The sequence below is a fragment of the Hippocampus comes genome, unplaced genomic scaffold (assembly GCF_001891065.2).
Source record: "Hippocampus comes isolate QL1 unplaced genomic scaffold, H_comes_QL1_v1.1 scaffold1516, whole genome shotgun sequence".
Classification (NCBI taxonomy): Eukaryota; Metazoa; Chordata; class Actinopteri; order Syngnathiformes; family Syngnathidae; genus Hippocampus; species Hippocampus comes.
Window position 1 is genome coordinate 1055 of NW_017805244.1, and position 2325 is coordinate 3379.

Consider the following 2325-nt stretch of genomic DNA (forward strand, 5'->3'; position numbering starts at 1 on the left):
AAGCCGCGACAAACGAACCACGAAATAACGAGGGATCACTGTAACTCGTGATCTCATTAGTTTGCTTGTGTTTCTTTGTGTTTTGGGACGTTGTTAATTTTGTCTTGGTTCCCCCCCCCCCCCATTCCTTAAAAGTCGCCAACTATATTCTTGAAAGTTTTTTCTTTTGTCTCTGTCACAGTCAGCAGCAGCATGTTGACTTCGCAACCCTCCTTGCCATTCAGTCGTTGTTTTAAGCCAGGGCACAGCCAAGCGTCCCCCCCAATCCGGATGATCAGTCATCAGTTCATGAGAAAATCAGTTTGACAAAGGCTATATCGCCCTCAGGTGTCCAAAGTAAGAAATCAGAACCGTCTCCGTGGCGTTTCTCACTCTCCCCTCTCAGAGAGGACTCCTTCCTCCTTGTAGTCCCTCGACCGTCCATGTCACGTGGTTCAGGAATAGCATGTTGTCAACCAGGCTCCCCATTTCTGTCGGTAGCTTGTATTCGCTTTTTGGTGCCTTTTAAAAGTGCGGTTTAAGTCCAGAATGGCTTTGTTGGATGTGCGAATTTGAAAACCGTGGCCTCCATTCAGAAAGCAGAAGTTCTAATTGAAGGTTTTACACTACCTTTAACCACCCGAGCAAGGAGACATCCGCCAAGCACAACACAAACGATGTGCTTCTATTGAGACATATGACCGCGTTAATTTGATGTTAACTCATTCATGTACAATTTTAAAACGGCGTACCTGCATTTTCCACCCATCCGTTTTCTCTTCGGCTTATCCTCACAAGCGTCGTGGTGGGCCTGCCGATGCCACCTGACTTCGGGCTGACCGGCCATTAGCCAATCACAGGGACCTGTATTTTGTTTGACGAATTTCTTTTTTTATTTTTTTTATTTACAATAAACCGATTATTATGTAAGATTAACAAAGGGCAAACAAGAATCAATACTTGTAAATATGCAAACTTTTACTTTTGTAATTAGTTAATATAATAAACTGCCAACAGAGGGCGGTGCTGTGTCAGGCAACAGTGGCAGCGAGAACAAAACGGGGGGGAGAGGCGAGAAAGAGAGATCGACAATGCCGCTCATGTTAAAGATGTGCAACAAACTCTAGTTTAGTTAATAATCACTTCAAATAAATTGGTGGTGGGTTCTTGGTATGATTAAATAAAAGGGACAATGCACACAAGCTTTATGGCGTGAATGTGAATATCATTTCATCTTATGACTTGAAGGGAGTTGTTGAAAACGTTTGATGTTATTGTGATGAAGGTGTGTAAGAGTGACCTTTGCGCAGCAAAGGGAATTAATAAGAACAGATTCTCATTTATAAAACCGGCTTTGCAGCAGAAAGCGGAGAAATACAAAGCAAACATAAAAGCAGAGACAAACTGCACAATGTGAAAGAGTTCCATATTTATGTGATGCCTTTCAGATATTTTTGTATTTATCTGTCGCTCTGACATCTGCAGTCCTCAAACGTGGACCAGTGATTTTATGTGAATGGTTAAAAAAAGGGGGCCACTGAATGAGGATTAGTGCATTTTCCTGCCTCTCTGTTAAGCATTCAGTTGTTTTTGGTATCCAAAAAGCATTAACGGCTTTGAAAAACGACTGCTCAAGACACGCATGATCACAGTGACACGAAGCATTACTACAAGTGACGTTCAGCGAAGATTGATTTACTTTTACATGAACAACACTTGAAATTGATTCTAGAGTACGTTGAGCTTACAGGAGCCAGGCTGCAGTATGCGCAGGGTGACAATGTGCTTGATTGCTCTTCTAAACCAGGGGTAGAACAAAGCGTATATCAAGGGATTCACACACGAGTTGAAATAGTACAGGTAGATGACGCACACTTGAAGGGTGTGATTGCGTAAGGAATCACGTGCGAGAAACACACCGTAATACGGACAGAAGCACAGGAGAAAAACGACAACGAGAACACCCAGACTCCTGGCGGCCTTCAACTCGGATTTCTTTACCCGGAAAGGCGGCGAGTGTTTGAGTTTGCCGCGTGGAGCGTGCAAGCGCATGGCTCTCGCCTGAGACACAGCAACCACAAACACTTTGGTGTACAGCATGACGACGCTGCAGAGCGGAAAGAGGAAAGACACCACCAGGTCAACGACTCCTGTCGTGAAGTCAAACACGATGACGCACTCCCCATAGCAGGAATGATACTTTCCCGGCTGCATCAGCTGATCGTAATAAATGACGCCCGAGTAGGAAAGAGATGAGAACCAACACAGACAAACACAAAGTTGAACTCTTTTCACAGTCACTCTGATGTTATAATGCAGAGGGTCACAGATGGCCACGTATCGGTC

General features: G+C 44.2%; 1 protein-coding gene across 1 annotated transcript; it reads right to left on the bottom strand.

The window, feature by feature from the left end:
- Positions 1 to 1694: 1694 nt before the first annotated feature.
- On the bottom strand, positions 1695 to 2322 carry LOC109515588 (trace amine-associated receptor 6-like; the record flags this gene model as incomplete). The annotated part of the gene is made up of 1 exon (XM_019869463.1): positions 1695 to 2322. A coding segment is annotated over one exon (615 nt), but the record flags the coding sequence as incomplete, so codon positions are not given.
- Positions 2323 to 2325: the final 3 nt, after the last annotated feature.